This window comes from Miniopterus schreibersii (assembly GCF_964146895.1).
Source record: "Miniopterus schreibersii genome assembly, chromosome: 16".
In the NCBI taxonomy this organism is placed as follows: domain Eukaryota; kingdom Metazoa; phylum Chordata; class Mammalia; order Chiroptera; family Miniopteridae; genus Miniopterus; species Miniopterus schreibersii.
In genome coordinates, this window is record NC_138116.1 from 42,059,213 (window position 1) to 42,080,241 (window position 21,029).

At 52.8% G+C, this 21,029-nt stretch overlaps 1 protein-coding gene across 3 annotated transcripts in view; it reads right to left on the reverse strand.

Annotated features, from left to right (window-relative positions):
• The window catches only part of PMP22 (peripheral myelin protein 22), a 32,005-nt gene extending 16,614 nt beyond the window's left edge, over window positions 1-15,391 (reverse strand). The window contains exons 1-4 of one of the 3 annotated variants that reach the window (XM_081161917.1): window positions 15,219-15,391; window positions 12,753-13,063; window positions 10,958-11,065; window positions 9,666-9,762 (exon numbers count right to left, since the gene is read on the reverse strand). In XM_081161917.1, coding sequence (XP_081018043.1) covers window positions 9,666-9,762; window positions 10,958-11,035 — 175 coding nt within the window. In that variant the 5' untranslated portion in view covers window positions 11,036-11,065; window positions 12,753-13,063; window positions 15,219-15,391. Of the gene's footprint in view, window positions 1-9,665; window positions 9,763-10,957; window positions 11,069-12,752; window positions 13,064-15,218 lie in introns of all 3 variants that reach the window. The other 2 variants (XM_081161915.1, XM_081161916.1) reach the window with 2 other exon arrangements.
• Between the last annotated feature and the right edge of the window lie 5,638 nt (window positions 15,392-21,029).

Sequence of the window (21,029 nt, forward strand, 5' to 3'; positions counted from 1 at the left end):
TCCCAGCCCCCTGCCACCGCACAAGCCTCCATTTTCCCCGCTTCTCGGTGTGACTGTCATTCCTGAAATAGCTGACTTGCCGAGGAGCCTCTGTCCTGAACAATGTGGCCTTTGCACTGGGCTTCGCCCACCAGCTGGAACATGTGCAGGCCCAGCAGGTCCTCCCCCAGGGCCTCGGCCCCCTTCCCGTCCAGACCAGCTGCTGGCTTGGAAACAGGACTCAGGTCCCGAGCCAGCTCTGCTGCGGCCCCTGCAGAATGCGAGCCCCAGTGGAACTACGTGGGCCTTCAGCCCGCAGGCGTGGACGGAGCTCACGGCGATGAGGACGCCATGGCACCACGGGGAGGGGGCATGTTAACAGGCAAACCTACGGCCGGCAACTAGTGAACAAGCTGCTCATCAGCGGAAAGGCCTTCACGTCAACTGACACAAGCTTCCCATCACTCCCTTCACTGCACCCGAGGCGAGGGGCTCCCTGGTAGGCACAGGAACGAGTTTTACAGAGTCTAGTTTATATATGCGGCTTGACATAGTCTTGTTCTGCTATCTAGTCCCTGGACTGGAAAAGGAAGTATAGTACAGCCATGAGGGACCTGAGGTTACCTGAAAACCAACGCTTCTTTCATTCCCTGGTTGGAAAACTCTAGTAGCATTAGGATCAGGTTAGGCTGTGTCTCCCAAAGCACCGTGGGAAGACATACCCCACCAGCTGATTAAACAAAACATGGAGGGAGTAGGTTCACGGTCAAGTACATTCGCCTCCTCCTTGGACATCATAATGGACAGTGAAATATAAAGCAGTCCTGCCATGGTGGGGGGAGCCTGCCGAACTTTTAAATTTCAGTTATCAGAATGTTTTTTAAGAATAGCTCACTCAGCAGTGCTGGGTTTGGCCACAGAAAATGACAGTGAAGAGACAGAAGACACTTTAACCGCCTGACCGTGAGCTGTGCCAGTGGAGAATGTACTTGTGAGATGACTGAGTTCAAGATCTTTGGGTTTAAAAGGCATTCTCCATGTAAAAATAATCAGAATATCCCTAAAGTATAAAAAGGGCCAAGCATCGTGCAAATTAAGACCTGGAATCAACACAGCCCCCACCCGCCCTGGAATCAACACAGCAAACCCCCGACATGCCCTTCCCCGAGCACGGCGCCCTTCTCCTGCCCACGCCGCCTCAAGCTCCACTCCACGTCCAAAGCTGCCCTGCTCAGGACCCGCCCACGTCCCAACTACATCCTGAGTAGGAGAGGCCCCAGGCGCACATGATGTGGGCACCCACCCCAGGTCCTGCCTCCGGGCCCACTCTCCTAGGCCCCAGTTGGTCAGAGGCAGGGAGAGAGCAGAAAAGCCAGGGCTCCTGACGCCCAGGCTGCTGGATTTTCCAGCACAACACACTGCGGGTGCTGAGAAGCTCAACAATCTGTCTCAAAACTAATGAATTAAATGATGCCACTGCCTTCCTTTACATTTAGAATCTACAAAAGATAGAGAGGGAAGAGGGAAAAGGTATGGCAAAGGGAAAGAGATTCCCGATCCTCTGAGCATCAGCAAGCCTCCCACTGACCCAGCCTCGGGGCCGGAAGCGGCAGCCTGTGATCTAGAGGCTGCCCTCGCACAGCTGGGACTCCAGAGGACGTCACCAGCACTAAAGAGATTGAAACTCATTAAGGACAAGCCGTGCAACCAAGTGAAACCCAAGTCTAGCACATCAGGCATGAACAAAGACCACTAGAAATGGCTGGACAAGAGAGGGGACAGACTTGGGTTCAACAAAGTCTGATTTCTTAATTGACACATGTCAGGGCATCCCTCCCACATCACGGGCCACGTCTTCCCAATCAGCAGCAAACCCTTCCCTGGACCCGTGAGCCCCAGGAGCAGCAGCAGACTCAGCCCTGGCCTCTATTCCGTTCTTTCTGCCCTTTCCTCTCATTCACTCCCCTGGTAATTTTATTCAGCACCATGACATCAAACACCCCTCTGAAGACTAAGGGCTCCCACATTTGAACGTCCAGCCCAGACCTCTGCCATGAGCCACAGGTGTCTAAATCCAAGCACTCTGCTCCCATTCTACCCTCTCAACATACTAGCCAGCATGAGCTTCCAAAACACAATCGGATGGGAATCAATGGGGGGTGGGGAACATTGTAATACTTTCAACAATAAAGATAAATTTAAAAAGAAAAAAACATACCACTCTTCTGCCTAAAACCCTTCAATGGGTCCCAGCTATGCTTCTTAGTACCTCAGTCTGTGAGGACCTAGCGATCACCCTTCTCCCTCTCCTGCTGCACCTCACACCCCTTCCTCCGCCAGCAGGCCCAGCCACCGGACCCTGTCACTGTGGACACATCAACTCTTCCCATTACCTCCTGCAGTTTTTTGCTGGGGTTCCTCCCATGTCTGGTCCCTCTCGGCCTTTACATCTCAATCCACACAATGATGGGAGGAAGAGGTCTTCGGTGACCAGCTGCTTCCTCCCCAGCGGTGACTTTCTATTTGTTACCCTATGTGTCTCCCATAGACCATTTTCCACCATCCACAACTATTTACTTCCTATAGTCTCTGTCTCCCCCAGCTCACCATGAGCTCCACAAAAGCAGGGTCTTTCAGCTCCATGTGTCCACATCAAATAAATGAATAGACCACATTGTTAGCTCTTCGAATGAAAGGGGCTCTCTTGAAAGGTAGTGAGTTCCCCAGCACTGATAGGATGAACATGTGGTAGGCAAATCACAGAGGGGCCTGAGCTAGGTGGATAAGGTGAAGGGACAATGGCCTCCTGGTTCCCTGCCCACGTTGGGAGTCTGTGTGTCGATGACCACATACTCGGAAGGCTTCTTGCCAGACAAACTTCTCTCACCGAAAACCAATATCCACAACCTCAGGCCGCATCACAGCCAATCCCTGCTCCTGAAATAACACAAGGGATGCTTTCTCGACTCTGGGAAATCCTAGGAATGCAATTTAAATTTTTTAAAAGCAAAGCCTGTGAGCTTCAAGGGCCACATGGCCCAGATGCAGGCTTGAATGAGCATTCCAAATTAGCTCCTGGCTGCTGGCATCTATCTGATGGGAAACTGCGAGGGTTGAAACGTCAGCATCATGACACCACATTCCACCCTGGGACCTCTTGCCTGCCAGGGTTGGGCGTCCTACAAGGGCCTGTCAAATCAAGAGCCATTACTTGGGCAGAGATTGTGGGTTAGACCAGGGAGCCACAAAGATGTTAAATTGCAAAACATGAACCCATAAATGCAGAGGGCCTCTGTGTTTTCTAAAATCTGACCAAAAGCTGAGCCACAGAAGAGGAAATGGTCTAATGCCCTTTACGAAATGACAACGCCACTAACAGGAGAAACAACAGGACTCTGGAATTATACAGACACAGACCACAGGAGCCCACGAGCACCAGAATTGGGGGCTCTGGAGGCTAATGAGGTTTATCTTTTCCTAATTTTCAACCCAAAGCATTTGTCTAATGCTGCGCATGCCTGCTGACTGCCTTGAGTTGTCATTGTCGTTTAGAATAGAAGGAAAGGCAATGGGGCTCATTGTCTTGGCTTCCAACCCTGGCTCCAGCCATACACTGGGGCAGACAGGACCAGCCTGGGGTCACGGGGAAGCAAGTGCATGTGTGCGGCCTCTATAAACAAGAGGTGGCAAAGGACAGGGACACCCTGGAAGAAAGCCCCGTTTTTCCTTCATGCTTTTGTGTTGAGCACAGGCCTCCTCTTTAAAAATCAAAATGTTTCAAGAATGTATGCATTTCACGTGCCTAATCTCTCAGTATGAAAAAGTTTGTTAACTCTCTCCCAAGACGAGAGAGGACTTTGTAAGTGGGGACAGGGGACAGGAGGCAGTTTTACTGAAGACAAACTCTGCCGGGATCCTGCCGCAGTTTGAGTCTCTGAAGCTAGCTAAGGCCAGCCCGGGGCAGGGTGAGGCCAGGGCTGTGCCTTCCAGCTCCAGGGCCTGTAAGCAGACTCCTGTCCTCTGCCCCATTCTGCCCCACACAGGGGTCCACACAGATAAAATACAGAGTGGGAGAACACTTGTGCAGGTGTGGACTTAAAATCTGGGTAATTCTGAGATTTCGAAACAAAAAGCGTTAGTTCACTCAATGCAAGACAAATGTTTTGCTACCCGCTGGGCCAGTAAATTTTAAACTCACTTGCGGTATAAGGACCCCAGGAAGATGGGCACCTTCAGGACTTTCAGAGGAGGCCTGGTGCACTCCTACCCCCAGATCCCAGCCAAGCTGCTCAGAACTTATCAGTGTGAAAACCAGGGCTCCAGGAACCAGCCTTGTCTTGTCTCTAGATGAATGCCCACTGTGTGAACCCTGCCAAACAGGCTCCGCTCGCCACACCCTGACCCCACTGTCTTCATCAAGGCAGAGAGAACCTAGTTGTTTTTCCATACTAACTTCCTAACATAAAATATTGCTCACAGCTATTTTCAGATTGTGAAGATTAAAGATCTTGGGGAGGGAAATGAGTAAGGCAGCGGGGGAAAAGAAAACGGCAGAAGTGGAGAGAACCTGTGACCTGGATCATCACTGGGACTATATTGAACAGCACAAGTGAGTTTGAAAGTACTGACCCAGAGACTGGCAAAGCATTGACCTTGAACTGAGTGAACTAACACTTTTTGTTCCGTGATTCTACTTTGCAAGGTTTCTCGTACATTCTGCCTTATAAATGCTCTGGGCTGTTACTCTCACTTGGAATAAAACAGACATTTATAGAACACATATAAGACAGGGCAGGCCAAACGACATCACAGAAACCGGAAACGTATCTCTATGCACCAGACTCCTCACTTGGTCTAGAAGGACTTGGGGGGGGGGGGGGCGCTGTACTCCTCCGCGCTCTGTTCCCACCAGCCTGCCCTCTCTTTCTCAGCTCTGCCGGGCTCCTTCCCTTCCCAGTGATCCTGCCCTGGATGGTCCCTCTGCCTGGAGCCTGTGTGAGGTTCCACATGGCCGACTCCTGATGGTCCTCAAGGGGTCACTCCTCCCACCCCGGTTCCTCTTCAGCACACTGTCCTGTCTCATTCTCGCTGTAGTTCCTATCAGCCCCCACAATTATCCATGTTTACTGACTTTCACCCAGGAAAATACAAGCTCTTACTCATTTGTATCCTCAGCGTCCACAGTGGTACCTGGTACATGGTAGGTGTTCAGTGAATAGCTCTGAATGAAAGGACAGAGGAAGGGAGGGAGTCCTGAGGCGGGAAGTTCACGATCAAGGAAGTAAGAGAGGCTGACATTCCAAGAGGGAAAGGAGGGGAGAGGGAAGATGAGGTCTTGTGGGAAACAGGTAGGTTTCTATAGGCCTTGGTACAGATGTCATCTGGAGAGTAAGACTGATGAGGGGCCTCTGAAAGGTTTTAATTCAAGAGTAATATCATTAGATTTGGATTTTTTAAAATATCACCTGGATTCAATATGAAAAATGAGTTATAAGGGAGCAAGGAAGGTTAGGAGCTCAGAGGTGACGGCAGCTCTGACAAGTAGGGAGGCACAGCAATAGACACGGGGAGGGTGAGTGGCCTGGGGGACCTGTGACGACTGAGAAAGGAGAGACGTCGGGCAGACTAGATGTTTAGCTTGCTGGCCGGTGGAGCAGCATTCACTAAAATACTAGAAACTGTCAAGGGGTGAATTGGGTGGAGGGCAGTGAACACTGACTGGCTGGGGTCCCTCTGAGACTTCCCAGTGGAGCTGTCCGGTGGGTAGCTGGACATGCAGGTGTGGGGCTCAGGAGAGAGGTCTGGACCAGAAGGAAACAAAGGACCAAGAGAGAGCATGAAACAGTAAGACTGCATTAATGACCAGGGAGGCCGGAGAGAGGGAAGTGGGAGGGTTCTGCAGCTCCTGATAAGGGTCACCGTGGACTGGTGGTGACCCTTCGGGCTGCTGACAAAGCCTGAAGTCATGGATACAGACCATTTGAAGAATCTTAAACTTGCATCGGACCCAGCAGAGCTGCTCTGAAATAGGGTGACTGGATAGGGAGCGGGGCTGTCAAAGCCTAGGAGAGAAGGGTTTCAAGCCAGCTTCCTGGGAGGTGCTGGCTATTAAATGTGTATGGATTGAGAAGCCATGCATCTCACAAGGGCAAATGACTGCATTCTCAGCCTCCCTTGTCACTAGGTGTGGCTGTGTGACTAAGTTCCAATAAAGATAGAATCAAGTGTGTGGTCCATCTGAGGGCGTTTCATTCAAAGGGAAGGGGACACACTCTCCTGCTCCTCCTTTCTCCACCCTATTGCCTGGAGCATGGATGAAATGGCTGGAGCTCTAGCAGCCTGTGGGTCCATGAGGGTGAAGGCCAAATCCAAGACGTGGCGAAGAAATAAGCAAGAAAGCGCCTGACAGCTTCATGAAACTGCCCTACCTCTCTGACGACTGCCTACTTCCAGACTTCCTTTAAAAGTGAGAGAAACACTATCCATTTAAGCTGCTGACATTTGAAGATGTTCTGTTGTATGCTGTTAATCCTAATCCTAAAGTGAGCATGAGCTGACTGGTTAATCACACCCCCTGCAGCACTGTTCCCCTGGCTTTAGGTCACGTCGCTGCCTTGATAGGGACTGTCCTCCTCTTTGCCTGTATTTATTTAAATCCTGCCCATGCTTTGGAGGCTGGATCAAATTCCACCTCCCACACGAGACTTCCCTTCCACTTCCTCCCCTGAACCCTGGCACTGCCTGCCTGCCCCCACTCGTTGGGCATCTGGCCTAAGCTGTCTTCACAGTGATTCATCCCTCTACACTTACCTCCTGAGTGCTCGAAGAGGCTCAGGACCACCGAGGGCAAGGTGCACATTTTCTAGGTCCTTGGATTGACTCCCTGGACCCAAGAGGCATTCACTACAAGGTCACCTTGGATATGCCTCAGTCAAACTCCCTCACCTCCACCTGCAGCCAGGATCAGGATGGGGCCAGAAAGTATGTAAATAAATTCTAAAAATGGAAAGGCAGGCGGAGGTGAGGGCAGTCTGTGAAATATCTAAAACTGTTTCTAATACCCAGAGGCGACTTGGGGGAAAGATCTGATATGCCTCCTTCAAACTGTATGACATAGAGGCTTGCCTGCCATAAGGTTAACCTGGCAAGGGACACGATTCATATAAAAAGCAAAGTGAATGGCAGCCCTGAGAAGTATAGTGCCATGGCCCCACGCATACAAAAATGAGCCCCTTCAGAAAAAATAACAAGTTCTGCTAACCAACGTGTTTTCCCAGACACTTGCAGCATACGCTGCATACATCACTATCAGTAACAAATTACTTTTGAATTAAGTAAAATAAAAATTATGTTCCAAACATTCTAAGAGCAAATTCAGACCAAGGTAAATGGTTTGCAACAGATATAGTTCATTTGTAAAGAGAGTCTAATTTTTAAAATGTATATATTTTTTGCCTTATTGTCTGGCACAGAAATTGTTAAACCCCATCAAAAAGGCAGCAAAGACCCAGAGGAGTCTTCCCCCTCAGAGCTGGCATTTGTCACACAAGCTGCCCCGTCAGGAAGATGTCACCAGAGACAACGGCTGGGGAGCTGAAATGGAAACTTCTAATGTAGTCCATCCGCCCAGGTCCAATATAACCACAGTCTGTTTAAGGGCATGTCCAGATTTCCTCCAAATGCCCTTGTGAAAGCTGAGAATGCAGAAGCAGAGAACTCACGCTCCAGGACCCCCACAAAAGTAACCACGCAAAAACCCCTCGGTCAGCTACACCAACCCTGCAGGATGAGCGTGGTGCACCAAGAGCCCATGGCAGGAGAAGTTGTCTGGCTGAAATAACACAGTGCCCCTCTGAGGCCTGCGTCTAGCGCCAACACGGGCGATTTAGGACTGCAGAAGGTGCGGCGAGTCATCAGGCCGGGGCCTAACACTGCTCCCCCCCCCCCCCCCGCAGGCGGTTTGGGCACAGCTTACGGGCTGCTCCACCGCCTGGTTTCTGCTGGCCCGGCTGGCCTCACCATGCCCGCCCGATCCGCCTCCCGCCCACCGAGGCAGGGTCCCAGGCCGGCTGGCAGGGCCCGATGCACTCAGAGCCGGCCTCAGGGAAAGCCTGCCTCCAGGACTGTCACCACTTGTGACCACCAGGTGTCAGTGGCGAGTGAGGAAACTCCCTTCCTGAGTTTTCAGGGCACTTGGGCAGACCCTGAAGGGGGAGACCCCAGAAGCTGTGGCTTTGGGGACAAGCAGTGCTACCTCAGATTCTCAGTCACTCACGACCATCGCATTTACTTGCAACTCACCATGTAACCTCACTACGTAACTTCTAGGGCGGTTTTAATTCAATGTCCGTCATGCGCTTAAACAAAAGATCACAGGCTGCTCGCTTCGGTAAGGACCGACTGGGGCCTTGCTTTTCTCCCCCCAGCAAAGCGGAGACACAAAGCATGGTTTCCTACTCCTCACCAGTTCCCCCACATAAACCACCAAGTGCATATCTAGCCCTTTCTCTTTATACTGAGGCTCCAGATGTTTCGTTTGAAATGCTTCAGCAACAGCTCGGGTGCTACTGGGTGTGGAGCCTATAGGAGGCAGAGCCCAGCAAAGGAACTGGCAACTTCACTGCATTCTTGGATGAGCTGGATCTAAACTGGTTTCTTCCATTGGGTGTAGCATCTTCAACAGAAATATTGGATTTATGAGTCACTACAGCCACATCAAAACCTGTATGTTATTGGACTTTTAAACCCAGGATGTCAGCAAAGCACTCTCAGACCTCTCCTGCTTCCCTCTGCAGGCTGAGGACACTTCCTGCGGAACACAGGAGTGTGCCGAGCCAGGCTCACTGTATCAATGCCAAGCACTGTGGCTCCTTCCAGGGTCCACGCTGCCACTAAACATCACCCAGCCACCAAGAAGAATGCATCTATTCACCTCAGCCTCTCCACACCCAGACACGAGGCCCCTGCTGAGTACTCCTCTCCTCTGAGAACTTGAGGTATCCAGCAGGTTCTTCCACTGCCAATTATGCCCTTAACTCGAATCCAAGGGAGCCTGATTGCCAGTACCTCACAAGCACTGATGCTAAGGAGAAGCACAATCATCTGGATGAAAGAACCTCCCGGGTTCAGCTAAGGGCTTTGCAAAGGGCTTCAAGTACCCCTCTTGCACAAAGAAACACTCAAAATTTCTGTACTAAATGGCATTACTGAATCCCAGGACTTGGAAAGACAGTTTTGTAACTAGGGGACCAAAGCTGGCCCAACTATGCTTGGGACAGCCCCAGTGTCGCTGCAACAGGAAGAGGCAGGACATTTCTGAAGAGAGACAGCCACCAAGCCAAAGTCCGGAGAGGTCAACCCAAGTTTTTGCCACTATGCCACCTTTATTGTTTATCTGTGTCCACATGTCTTGACTCACAAGCAGCGTTACACTTAGTGATAAGGGGAAGCTCAAGGGCATCCTGTGAGCACAGAGAATGTACAATGATACCCAGGCTCTTTGCTTAGCCAGTGAAACTACTGCCCCTCTCCTTTTGTCTTAATTCATGGCGCCCTGTCACATTCCACCCAACCCCAGCAACAACTCCCGAGCTTATGTCTTCCAAAAACAAGGGCTTCCAGGTCTGGAGTAAGAAGCATGCTACAGACAGATAAGACAAGCTTGTGGAGCAAAGCTCCAGCCTCACCGTTTGCCGATGATGAGAAGCAGTGGTGGATGTGGCCCGAGGAGGTGCTACAGTTCTGCCAGAGGTCAGTCACATGGCCATTGCCCTTGATCCATTGCTGGAAAGAACCAGACATCCTAGATCAGGTGAGGTAGTGAGGAGTGATAGAAAGGGCGGGAGAAGACCAAGGGAGAGCCAAGAGACACCTTATTCACCTGTGCCCCTGGCCTGCCTAGGGCCGCCCCAGCGGGAGGCCACAGTAATGCTGGAGAAAGGAGAGGTGTTGGTCTGGCTCAGGCATTGTGTCTGGGGAAGGCCAGTTTTTGTAAGTGAAAAGCACTTTGTAAGTGGAAAAGTAGCACACACATCTGTTACTACGTGCAGAGCTGTGTACTGTAGTAGAAGGAGCCATGGACTCACCTGGGGGGGACACCTGCTTCAAGGGTCCCCCCTCCTGGATCTTCTGGCTGTCAATCCCCAAACCACTACCTGTCTGAGCCTGTTTCCTTATTTATAACTCCTACCCATTGGACAAGATTATCAGGCACAATTAAAATGTTGTAAAATGCTAATAAGTGATAAATTTGAATGCTTATAAAATTCACAAGTCCTGAATATAATTATTTCTCAACCTTTGAAACAGACAAGAAGATCCTACCTAGGATCTGCCTTATGTTAAGAAGTTAGAGCCACAGCACCTACCTGCCTGAGTCTGTGCTCATCTTCACAGCCAAGAAAACGCGACTAGAATCTAATCTGCCTGCTGCCCGATGGTTTTGTGATGTTACCCTGGTGCCCTGTTCATGCAGGGGAGACTTTACTAAGAAGGTGCTGTGCTCACATCATAAAGCAGACCTGGGACCGTGAACTCTTCTTAAAAAAGCCAAGTTTAACTTCTCAATTTTAAATCCTAACGGGGGTTTTGTGAACAAGCTGCCCACCTGACCTATGGCATTTGGAAAATACTCCACTTCCTCAACCAACCTGCATCAAGAAAAAAACGCTGAACGACTTTATCCAAAAACGGTCTGGGGACCCTGGATCTGCCCAGAATCTACTGGGCTTAAAGAGGCCCAGCCAGCTGCCCCAGTCCAGTGGCTGCTTCCTTTCTACCCTTAATCGGCTCTGGTTTTCTCAAAACCACCGAAAAGGCTCAGGTGGCCACAAACTGCAAAAGCCCTGGAACCTGTGGGACTTCTGGTCCGCAAGTCACCACGCAGCCCTGACCCAGAGGGGCACGGGGGGAGCCGTGGCCTGGGGAGGCCAGAGCACTGGGCGAGGACTGGGTGCCCCCCGCCCCGCGGGACACTCACGCTGACGATCGTGGAGACGAACAGCGGCACCAGCACGGCCACGTGGAGCACGATGATACCCAGCAGCAGGAGGAGCATTTTGGCGGCAAGTTCTGCTCAGCGGAGTTTCTGCTGCGGGGAGAGAGCCAAGGCTGGACGTGAGCCCCGCGCGGCCGCGCGCCCAGCGCGGGCGGGGCGGGGGGAGGTCCGGCGCCCGGAATGCCCGGCGCCCCCCCCCCCCCCGCGGCCCGGTGGGGGCGCTCGCGGCCCGCGGCGGCCGGCAGGGGGCAGCAGCGCACCGTAGGCTGCCCGCCCAGCGACCGGCCGGGGTGGGGGCGGGGGGGCGCCCCCGACAACAGAACATCTTTTGCTTTTGGAAAAAAACATGTGGTAAGTCAGTCCAGGAGGAGAGGTTTTTCCAGAATGACGAGCAGAGGCCACAGCCCGCCTCCACCCACCCCGGGCGCCTCCCGCGGACAGCCCAACTTGGGGAAGGGGTCAGAGAGCGGAGTGAAGGTGGGGGCGAGGGGCTAGGCGCCCAGATTCCCGAGGGAGGCCTGCGGACGCCGGGGGCAGGCTGGGGAGAGCGCCTGGCAGGCGGTGGGCTTCCCAGATCCCGGCGCGCTCCGCATTCCGTTAGTCTCCAAGTTTCCACTCGGTCCCGCCAGCGCCGGGAGCCGTCCAGGCCCCGGCTCAGCCAGCCAGACACGGGCGGCTCCGGGGCGAGGCCAGGGTGGGATCGGGATCCGGAGGCAGAGCGGCGGGGGAGAGCCCCGGGCCCGCGCGCCCCCCGTGCGCCCCCGCGCGCCTCCCCCGGCGGCCCCTGTGGGCGGGGCCACCCCGCAGCCAGCCCCCCCGCCTCCCGCACTAGCCCTTCAGCCCCTCGGGGCACTAAGCACGCGGAGCCCCGGGACGCTTCCCGGTCCGGCAGACCTGGGATGAAATCTTTTCTGAAAAAGCCCACCTTAACTTTCCAGTTTTAAGTCCTAAAGGGTGCTCTGTGAACTAAGCCGGCCATCTGACGGCGCGGGGCCCACGTCGGTGGGAGGGAGGGGCAGAGGGCGAAGGGTTGAGCCCCAGGAGAGCCGCAGCGGCCGCAGCCTGCGAGACATCTGCCCGCTCTTGTGCGGTCCTCGCCCCGCATTTTACGCACCTTGGGGAACCGAAGGCCGGGGGAGGGGGGGACCTGTTAGAGGATATGTAAAGCTCAGAGGCCAGCTGCATCTTTGGGGACCATTTCAGGACGGAGTCTTGGGCCAGGGAGACGTTTTATAACTCGGTTTTAAAGTGCCCAATCCCCAGCCCCTTGGTTCCCCTCCGTAAGCAGTACATTCAAAGGAATCCAGGAATGTCCAGGAAGAAATAAGCACGGTTTTCTGATGTGTCCCCGAAGGTTTAAATTAAATCCAGTGGCTCCTAGTGCCGGGAGGGGCAAGCGGAGGATGATCCGGCACACAGCTAGAAAGCGGGGGCCTGCCGCACCCGGGGATGCCCACCGCAGGCACTGCTCTGCCAGTGAGTCCCCAAGTAGGCTCCTTTCCAGCGAGGCGAAAACTGCTCCGCCCCTGCCCCATATCCCGACCGCAGCACCCGCGCCCCGTACGGTTTCCAGACCACACGCCCCACTCTGTACCCCTCCCAGCCCGGTAGGGGCCTTTCGGGACAGACCGTAGTCCGTCTGCCCGCGCCCGATACGCAAAGCTCGGGGACCGGGCCAGCCCCGCGCCCGCGCCCGCTCCGCGCCTTCTGGCGCCATCGACGAAAGATGCCCACGTCTCTCCTCCATCTCCTCCACTTTCCCTACCAAGGCACTTACAGCCCAAAGGGGTAGCTGTCCCCGATCCTCAGGGTGGCCTCAGGCACGCACTCGCGGAGTCCTCTCGGCTGGCTGCTGGCGTCCCCAGGAGCGCGCGGCCGGGCTGCTAGCGGGAAGCGAGGGGCCGCAGGGAGGCTCCCGGCGTTCCCCTTTAACGGGAACGACGCCCCGTCTGCGTCGCGGCGGCAGGGTGTGTCCCTGGGCCGGCGCGCGCAGGAGGGCGGGACTCGGCGGGGAGAGAGGGCAGGACGCGGCGGGGGGGCGGGACGCGGCCACTCGGTCTTCCGTGGGCTTCGGGAGAAAGCCGGTCGCTGCAAAACCGCCGCGACTTTTACTGGAAACTAGGAGGCGGCGGAGCTTTCTCACCTCCACTTCCCCTCGCTCCGCCAGCTCATGGAAACCAAGTGTTGACCAACAAACCAGCCCCTCCGCCCCTCAGGCCACGTGGGAAAAGCCCCCATGGGTGCCCAGCCCTGGGCTTGGGGGGGCTCACTCACGCAGGCTGGGTTCACTTGGGGAGCGAGGCTGGATGCCTCTCCTGCGGGGGGGGGGGTGGCAGGGAGGGGGCTGGCACCAGCGCTGGGAGATGGCACCCGGCCCGCCCCGTCGTCTTAGCCCCGCACGTCTGCACCGCGCGCGCCCTGCCACCAGGGTCTGCATGCGGGCGGTGCTAGGATGGGAGCGGACCGATCTAGGGGACCCTGCTTGGAGGAGAGTTCGGGGGCGGAGGGAGAGTCCCGCCAACTCTGAGACAGCCTGCCCTGGGGTGCAGCCCCTCCTAGCCTGGGCAAAACCAGAGCGCAGCCCCGTACGCTCCGAGAGAAGTTGGCCTGGCTTGCCTCCCAGGCTGGGCTGGCGTCCATGCCAGAGATGGGGAGTTGGCCATTTGAGGTGGGGGAAGAGCAGCCAGGGAAATCAGCTGATTCATAGCCGCCTGAACTCGGCCCGCCCGCCCAGCGTCACCCAGAAGGGCCAGCCCTTGCAGACGGGCGTGGCGAGGATGCGCTCAGGCCCTCCCGCAGGCCACCTGGCTGCGCGGACCCACCGAGGGCCCCAATGTGGATGTTAAAGTCTTTGCCTAATAATGGGGGGGGGGGCGCACACAGCTGCCTGCTAGTGCACTGTGTCATAAAGCCTCATCACTTTAAATTATTCAAATCATTCCACATTATTTAACTATTTGAAAGGAGCTGCTTATGTAGTTAATTGTACATGCATTCTTATCTTCAAGTGAAAACAAGTTACTTGAAAAATTCTTCAAACAATGGTCTCTTAAAAATCGTTGTATTATCAGGTTAAAAATTGTTTTCAGTGCCCATCATACGGCAGGCACTTTGGCAGGACTTTACACCTGGTCTGTGAGAGGCAGTGTGGCCCCATAGGCACTTGGCTCTGCCTCAGCCAAACCTGATTACCCTGCTGACTCAGGGCTTATGAATTCGGGCAATTAGCTGAAGTTCACGGAGCTTCTGTTTTCTCTCGGCAAACAGGACTAATAATGCCTATTTTAAAGGACAGGAAGCAGCGAGCATCGTGTGAAACCAATAATAAGGGACCAGTGCCCAGTACCTTGTCACCATTCTTACTCCGATATCACATTTAGCCCTTACAACAAGGTCAGGGGCAAGCCTGGCTGCCCCGACTAAAGGCTCCTGTCTCCGCGGGTTAAGATGCATATGCAAGTAGAATGACAAACTAAAGAAAGGGGAGTGTTTTTCTTCTCCCAGATCATGTTATAGTCAGGTTGGCCCTAGGAAGCTTGCTTTGTTTTATGCCACTTAGACTTTTATTTAATTTATTATTTAGCCAACATTTACGCAGTCACTACATACCCAGTGCTATTCTAAGCACTTTAAAAATATTAGCATATTTAACTCAGGATTTTTCCTCTTTTTTTTACCCCCCAAGTAAATTTTTTAATAAATTTATACACCCAGAAAAGTGTACACATTGTAAGGCACAGCTCATAGCTTCCTTTCTTTTGAACCCAATATTTGAATCAATAACAGGCCACAGGGCTGTGAAGGCAGCGGTCCTCCTGCCTCTCCTGTCTCCAGAGGCTGCTCAGTGCAGTGCACGTGAGCTCTGCCCCACCCAGGGCGGGCCGCCGCTCAGCTACAGGTGGAAGCTTCTCTCTGACCTGCTTGCCAATGCAGGATCAATACACAGAGCTGCTTCCCATGAGGAAAAAAGCATCTGGACCCCCTTATCGCTTCAAATCTGATGTACTGGGCTTTCTAGATGCCCTCAGATGGTCGTTCTCGCCACCCCAGCCAGAGTATATGTCCAGCTCTTAACCTAGGGTTAAAAAATTCCCTGACTCCCCAGTCAATTCCAACACAAATGCACTGTCTCCACCGCAATCCTTTCCATTTGCAGTTTGCAGGGGTTGGGGGCTTGGGCAACAAACACTCCGTAAAGCATACGTACACACCACTCAGAGGCACAGTTTGCAGTAAAACTCACCAGCCCAAACAGTGTCACCCCTTCCTCCACGCGGCTTTCTTTGCAGTCAAAGCAAAGGGTGCAAGGGCAGGGCCTCCCCACAGGGCAGCAGAGAGGCCAGCAGCTGGCAGACCAAGCGCCACCACTCCCAACCAGGCTCCCCAAGATGCTCCCTGGTAGAGCTCCCTGTCACTGAAAGCCAGACCAGGCGTCCCTCCAGTTATTCAGGGGCTGGTCCAATGCTGGGATATGTCATGGTGGCCTGAGAGCCTCCCAGCCTCTACTATTTAAAGAGACAGTGCCCAGCTTTGTGTACTTTCCAAAACAGGGCGATCCCAAGGCTCTGCAGGGCATGCAGAACCTGAAATCAACAAGGAGATGAGCTTTGGGGATGCCCAAAAGCTGCGACGCCAAGGACGCCAAGGCTATTCTCACTGTGAGTGCCAGCCTGTGTAAGAGCAAAGAGGTCTCCTGGGCTCTCAGTGCCCACCTCCCACCTCCCACCCCCCAGGGAATCCTGCAAAGATGAAACATACTGTGTGGAGGGTCTATGTCCATAGTGCTATCTGTGTGCGGACAGATTTTACTTTTAATCAACAACATCATTTATGGATCTCAGACATCACACAGATCATCTCTCATAGCTTCACCCCAGGGAACCAAAGGTCTAAATGTCACTATAAAATGTTGACATTCATAATTCAATTCAAAGGAAAAAACAACAAACCTCTATTGAAAACATTCTAACCTGTCAGGCAGGATAGGCTAGAGGAGCAAATTGAAAAGTTATGAAGAGCTGGACAAATGAAAGCATAGTATTCTGCAGGCTCTCTGTGGCTTCTACACCTTCAAGCTCTCAAAAAGATCCCTCCATCTCTTGCAAGCTCTCCTGCTTGGAAAATCCAGGACAAAGGGAGCTGGTTTTATTGAATGAGTTTCCTAAAATTCTGGCAATTTCCCCATCTCTTTTTTTTTTTTTAATCCTCACCTGAAGATATGTTTTATTGCTTTTTGGTTTTGGCTTTTTGTTGAGGGGGCGGGAAAACATACACCTGTTGCCTCCTGTATGTGCCCTGACCAGGAATCGAACCCAAAACCTTTTGGTGCACAGCACGATGACACTCCAACCCACTGAGCCCCCCAGCCAGGGCTCCCCACCTCTTACGTTAGGGATCCCAGTCTGGAGTGCCCTGCAGAGCTTGGAGGAGCGCCCTCAGCAGACACTTTGTTCTGTTGGGCCTCGCAATCAATCGGGGTGGGGTCAGGGTCCAAGTGGCCCTCTCCCCTGCTCTGCTCCCAGCCAGCGTTTCCAGTCCCAATGAAACAGATTCACCTTTTCCCTTTGGGTGAGTCATTTTTATTTTTCCCAGCAGTGGTTCTCAGGCTTGAACTGCTCTTTAGAATCACCTGAGAGTTTTACGTTGGGCCTCTCCTGGGCCTGTGCTTCTAGCATCTTCTGCGTGGTCTGCAATGGAGCTCGTCGCATCTCTCACAATGGTCCAGTGTCAGACAGATTGTCCTATGCTGTCAGATGGCTCCTGGTTTCCCTCCAGTTGCCTTCTGTTGTGGAGCCCAATTGAGGCAAGGCCCAGAGTGGGTGGCAATGCTCTGCAAGTTATAATTCACAGCCCTGCTAGGCAAATCAGGGTGCGTGAGAGAGAGAGAGAGAGAGAGAGAGAGAGAGAGAGAGAGAGAGAGAGAGAGGAGCCTCCCTTGATTCTCTCCTGACTTGGAAGGGTGCCAGTGAGCATGGTTTTCAGGCTTCCCCAGACAGCCCCCTTCCTAAGGTGCTCCACACACTGAGACTCTGAAGGCTGCTGCCCTCCAGGCCAGGATTAAGCCTGGAGACCTCTGAAAAGATCATTTCTGCTCGGAGGAAGAAGGGTGGGGCAGGGGGTGGGGGGAATGCATTTTGTTTCTGAGGAGCTAGGGCCAATCTGATCAGCTCCCAGCCTTCCAGGAGCTCCAGGTTTCAGGACTTACTTGCTCTCCTGGCCTTGCATCTCTTTTGGTCCCCCATCTCCTGCAGGAAAGCCCTGGAGAACCTGCTGGCTTTGGCTGTGGCCTGTATGACATGCTCCTTGAGGCTTCAAGGCACCGGAGCTGGTCAGTGCTGCACTCCGCTGGCCACATCCACCAGGCCCCAACACCCAGGCCAGACTCTGCCTCCCCACAGTCACCCAGGGAAGTGCCCTCCTGGATCTCGAGAGGAGATCTGTGTTGAGCAATGTGTCTGTCCTCAAGGTCATGGAGAATGTCCCACAAGGCCACCTGCCGTAATAATGAACAGGATGCTTACCAAGTCACACATTACTATTGTTATTATTTCAGGTGTTATTATTACAGATGGGGAAAGTGAGAACTGGGCAGACGTCCTGGGGGAAACCCAGTGGAGTCAGACTGGCTAATTCCACACCCGAGCTCTTCCGATACACAGGCCTCTTCAGCCTGTGAGCAACAGGTCATCCCACAGTCAGCGAGAAAAGTCATTACAACCATAGTAGCTCGTGGTTACTGGGTACTTGCGTGCGTTAGGCACCATTCTGAGGATTCTGCATGAAGTCAGTCGTTTAATCCTTACAACAACCTTACAAAATATGCACCCATCGCCACCTTTTATATAAAGGGAAACTAAGGGAGAGCAAGACATTGAGTGACTTTCTCACGACAAAGGAATGACAGATTCAAACCCAGCCCCTGGCTGCAGAGCCCGCAGCGACCCCGTGATGCGCGGCAGGCTCCCGCAGTCGTGGCACATCCATGCCTTTTCCTGTTGCTCCCACAGGCACTGCATAGTCTAACTTCCTTTGTTTACCGAAGATCCTGATACATTATACCTATTTATAGATTCACATTTCTTTTTCTGTTAATAAACCAAGAAAGTGTCCCCAAACCTCTGCTGACTGCATCATCCTGTGAGCCCCCATTTACCCGCCCTGCCTCGTCCTGCCCCTGAGGCCTGTGTTGCTTACCTGCGATGCCCCAGAGCCAGGGGATCCCACACAGAGCCAGCAGTGTCATCTCACCAGGCTGTCACTGTCCTTCTTGGGGAGTGGAATCCAAGCAGACTCGGGAAGCTGGCAGCAGCCCTTTTTTAATGCACTTACAGCTACTACAATTCTGTTCCATGGAGTGTCTTATTTGACCAGGAACTGTGATGACCATTTGCAGCTCCCTCCAGGGGCCATCGAGTGAGTGCCAGGCTGTGACCTACGACAAGTTCTTCTGATTTCCAAACCTGTGGTTTTCCATTATGCAGACACCCCACTTGGAAAACAGAGGGGAGTCTCCCCTGGGCATCTGTCCAGTGGGCAACGCGGTCTCCGGAGTGTCTGTCTCAGCAGCATTCGGTCGGTGTCTGGGCCGTGTTTACACTACAGGCCTTTCCTGCTCCATCCCAGCCGCAGCCTGTGTGGGTGGGCTTGGCGGAGCCGGGGCACAGCTGGTCCGGAGGGTCCTCAAATGTCGGGCTATTGCCTCATCTAGTCTCATCTAGACTCTTCTGACCTCGGGGCTGACCTTGGGTTAGAGCAGCTGATTATTAAAAGAGCAAGCAAATGGGAAGAGATGGCAAAGGGGAAGGAAGGGGGGGGAGAGAAGGAAGGAGGGAGGGGAGGGAGGAAAAAGAGAGAGGGAAGGGGAGGAGAGGAAGGAGGGAAGAACCTGAAGGAGCCAGCTTGCCCTCCAAGAGCAGAGCCCTCTACAAACAGACAAGTTTGAAGTGATGTGACCTCCAAGCCCCCAGAAGGTGTTCCCAGTGAACAGCACAGAAGCAGGCAGAGCACCTAAGACACAAACTCAAGTTGGCGCAGACCATTCCCTAAATTACGCAAATTCATACATTCTTTTTGGGATAAATTGCATCCTGCTCCTTCACGCTTGGGAGAGACCACGGGCAGCGTGATTGCGTTGTGCCGTTGGAACAATACGAAGCACAGAGAATTCTTTGTTCCCAAACGCAATGCTCCTTAGGAAAGCCGGCCGCCACAGACGCAAGTGGAGGGGGCGAGAGGTCCTTTCCCTGAGACCTCATGAGCTAGCAGAGAGGGGCTCAAGAGCAACTTAAGCAAGAGAGCTTTCGAAACTCATTTGTACTTGGGATTGGAAATTCTGAAACTCTTCTAAGACTTGAACTCCTACGGGACATTTTTCTACGCCAGCCAGGATAAGCCACTGAGGCAGCAATGTGAGCTATCAGGCCACACAGCAATGGATGCAGTAAGAGAGGGGTGGACGGGTTTTCTAGGCCCCATGGACCAGGCACGACAATGCCGAGGAAGGGAGCTTGGGCTTAATGTCAGCGGTTGTTCTCACTAGGGGAGGACAGGAAAGGCAACTATATAAGCCAAGGGAATGCTTGATTCGGGCATATGAGGCCACGCCAAGCTGTGGGACATCAGTCTCCAGCAAAAAGGAGACCCTCGCGAATGTTCTGGAAGGGAACCTGGGAGAACAGTTCCCATGATGCACCATTGTATCCATGATGCCCTGAGCATGCCTCTGAGCTGGGCAAACAGTGATTGCCCTTCAAGCTTGAGGGCAGATGTTCTCTTCATCTCCGAGTCCCTGGACCACCTACCAAGTGGGAAACCTCAGCCAAAGCCTGGGAAGTTCACAGACAAAGGCCACATGCTTCTGAGAGGTTCAAGGCAACACTGGGCCAAGCGTCAAGTTCTCTTACTCTTCGTGGTTGAAGACTTGCAAACTCCCAAGCTAGGAGACTCCAGTGCCAATCCTGGGTCTCATGGACAATCACCTTAGGATTTTAACTCCGAATTAAAATTTTAGAAATGTATCTTAAAATAGTCATGGTTATGCAAAGCTATTTACTGCAGCACTCTTTCTGATGAAGGAAAATCTGTGCATTCTAAATCTCAAACAATAGGAAAGGGGCTGGGTAAGTTTGGGTACAGTGAAAAGATGAAATGCTACATGGATATTAAAAATAATGTTGAGGACGATCGCTTAGTGAAATGAGGAAATCAACAACGTGGTTTCTTGGGAAAATGTTATAAATCGCTATACCTGCAATCTATTGGACACTTACCAGCCACTGTGCTCAACCTGTCATTGTGACCTGCAACAACCCCAGAGGAGTTGACTGCTATGACCCCTAGGGCACCAAGAAGTGACTGTGCTGCCCAAGGGCACACAGTTGGCTGTGGTGTAGCCAAATGTAAACTTTGACCCCTGAGGCCAAGACCCTACCTTGTTAACCACTAAACTCCATCAAGTGTATAGTCTTAGAGGTACCCGAGTTCCAACAGTGACAAAAATGAAAGCGAAGCCTGAAAGGCTGGGCAGCCTGGAGGATGCAGTATAAAAGAATTCTTTCAACACTGTCTTCAAGTTCTAACTTAAAAGGGGAAAAATATATTTGCATGGAAGTGAACATGCCCCGGGGCTAATAGTGATTAATAATCACACAGCTGAGCCTCATGCCTTCATCATGACGAATCTGTGGCTTTCTGGCGGAGAAAATGGGCACAGCGCCTGCTCCAGGGAGGACCAGGGGCCACAGGCCAGGCCCTGCTCCTTCTACGCTGTCTCCAATTGGAGTCACACATCCAGGCTCAGAGGGGTTAAGCCAGGATTGAATTAAGCTGTGCATCCTACAATACTGTTGGTAAAATGTAAGCATTTATGTGCACCATGAGTTTAGTAACCTTATTTTGTACTTATTTAAAATACACCAGAAGACTTGGGGGAAGTGGCTGGACTTCTACTGATCTTGAGGAACCCCAAATGAGCCAACAGTTCATTGATTTAAGTTTTGTGACTTTGAATCTGAGAATTCCTACAACCCACAGCAAGAGCACGGTCAGACATGAT